Below are 1,957 nucleotides of genomic sequence, written 5' to 3'. Positions count from 1 at the left end.
TGTTTCTAAGACTGTCATACCCCCTAACCCCAAAAGAACCCCAAAAACTCAACGTGGGCCTAAAAAAAGACCCAAAAGACCTATAGAACCCAAAAACCCCCAAAAATCAACACGAGTTCCTATTGACGCCGCATAACCCATATAAACCCCAAAGAACCCAAAACTCGAACACGTCCGCGCCGTCCTACTGACTTCAAACCCAATTACAGGAAGCCCCTAAGAACCCCAAAAGAAACGTTCAACGGTTGGGTCCTCCGACCCCTAAACCGATAGAAACCCGAGAAGGAAAGAACCCAACAGAACTATGTGGCCTACCGCCGACCCCAAGACCCTATTAGAGCCCCAGAAGAACTAAGAACCCCAAAACTCAACGTGTTGGGTCCTACCGACCCCAAGACCCTATAGAGACCCCAAAGAACCCCAAAACTCAACACGTTGGATCCTAAAGACCCCAAAACTCCTAAGAACCCCAAAACTCAACACGTTGGGTCCTACCAAACCCAAGACCCTATAGAGACCCCAAAGAACCCCAAAACTCAACACACTGGGTTCCTATTGACCCTATAGCCCAGTAAAGACCCCAAAAAACCCCAAGAAACCCCAAAATCCATTAATTTTGCCCCAAACCTCTTCTGTATGAGGTAATCCTCCAGGATGTCGAGGCATCGCACCAAACCTTCTATAGACCTCAAAGAACCCCAAAACTCAACACACTGGGGTCCTACCAAACCCAAGACCCAACAAGGAGCCCTAAAAACCCCAAAATCCATTAATTTTGCCCCAAACCTCTTCTGAATGAGGTAATCCTCCAGGATGTCGAGGCATCGCACCAAAGCTCCTATAGACCCCAAAGAACCCCAAAACTCAACGTGTTGGCTCCTACCGACCCCATAACACCCTATAGAACCCGAAAAACCCCAAAATCCATTAATTTTGCCCCAAACCTCTTCTGTATGAGGTAATCCTCCAGGATGTCGAGGCATCGCACCATCTGGGAGAACACCAGCACCTTGTGCCCCCCGGCCTTGAGTTTGGGCAGCAGTTTGTCCAAAAGAACCAATTTTCCGGCCGAACGAACCATGGCCTGAAGGTGGAAGTCGTGGGGAACGTGGTGGGGGCACGAGTCGCGGAACTCGGATAGAATCTTCTCTTCGGCACCTTTTTGGGGTTAAAACGGGAGATTTTGGGTCATTTCAGGCTCTGAATAATCAGGAAATGGGATTAATTGGGGTTGGAGAACGTTCTACGCCATCTTCTCAAGACCTTTGTGTAATGATAGAGATAGGAAACCCGAAACCCTATAAGACCCTATAACCCAATCCTATTAATTTTTGGGGCTAAATAGGGTGATTTTGGGTCCGACCCACCGTTAATGAGGTCGGGTGGCATTGGAGAACCTTCTACCCCATGTCCTCAAAGACTTCGGGTAATGATAAGGATAGAAAACCCGAAACCCTATAAGACCCTATAACCCGATCCTATTAATTTTTGGGGCTAAATAGTGGGATTTTGGGTCCGACCCACCGTTAATGAGGTCGGGTGGCATTGGAGAACCTTCTACCCCATATCCTCAAAGACTTCGGGTAATGATAGGGATAGAAAACCCGAAACCCTATAAGACCCTATAACCCGATCCCATTCATTTTTGGGGCTAAATAGGGTGATTTTGGGTCCGACCCACCACTAATGAGGTCGGGTGGCATTGGAGAACCTTAGACTTTATCTTCCTAATGATTTTGGGTAGCGATGGGGATGGAAGACCCCATAATACCCGAAACCCTATAAGACCTATAACCCGATCCCATTAATTTTTGGGGCTAAATAGTGGGATTTTGGGTCCAACCCAACGTTAATGAGGTTGGGTGGCGTTGCATGGCCTGAAGGTGGAAGTCGTGGGGAACGTGGTGGGGGCACGAGTCGCGGAACTCGGATAAAATCTTCTCCTCGGCACCTTTTT

The 1,957-nt window shown here is 48.2% G+C and overlaps 1 protein-coding gene across 1 annotated transcript in view; it reads right to left on the bottom strand.

The window, feature by feature from the left end:
• The window catches only part of LOC107307343 (chromodomain-helicase-DNA-binding protein 8-like), a 24,135-nt gene that overhangs the window by 14,762 nt on the left and 7,416 nt on the right, over positions 1 to 1,957 (bottom strand). The window contains exon 2 of the mRNA XM_015850842.2: positions 1,025 to 1,158. Coding sequence (XP_015706328.1) covers positions 1,025 to 1,158 — 134 coding nt within the window. The remainder of the gene's footprint in view (positions 1 to 1,024; positions 1,159 to 1,957) is intronic.

This window comes from Coturnix japonica, unplaced genomic scaffold (assembly GCF_001577835.2).
Source record: "Coturnix japonica isolate 7356 unplaced genomic scaffold, Coturnix japonica 2.1 chrUnrandom553, whole genome shotgun sequence".
NCBI lineage: Eukaryota > Metazoa > Chordata > Aves > Galliformes > Phasianidae > Coturnix > Coturnix japonica.
The sequence above is the reverse complement of the archived record's forward strand: the minus strand, read 5'-3'. Positions and strand labels throughout refer to the sequence as shown.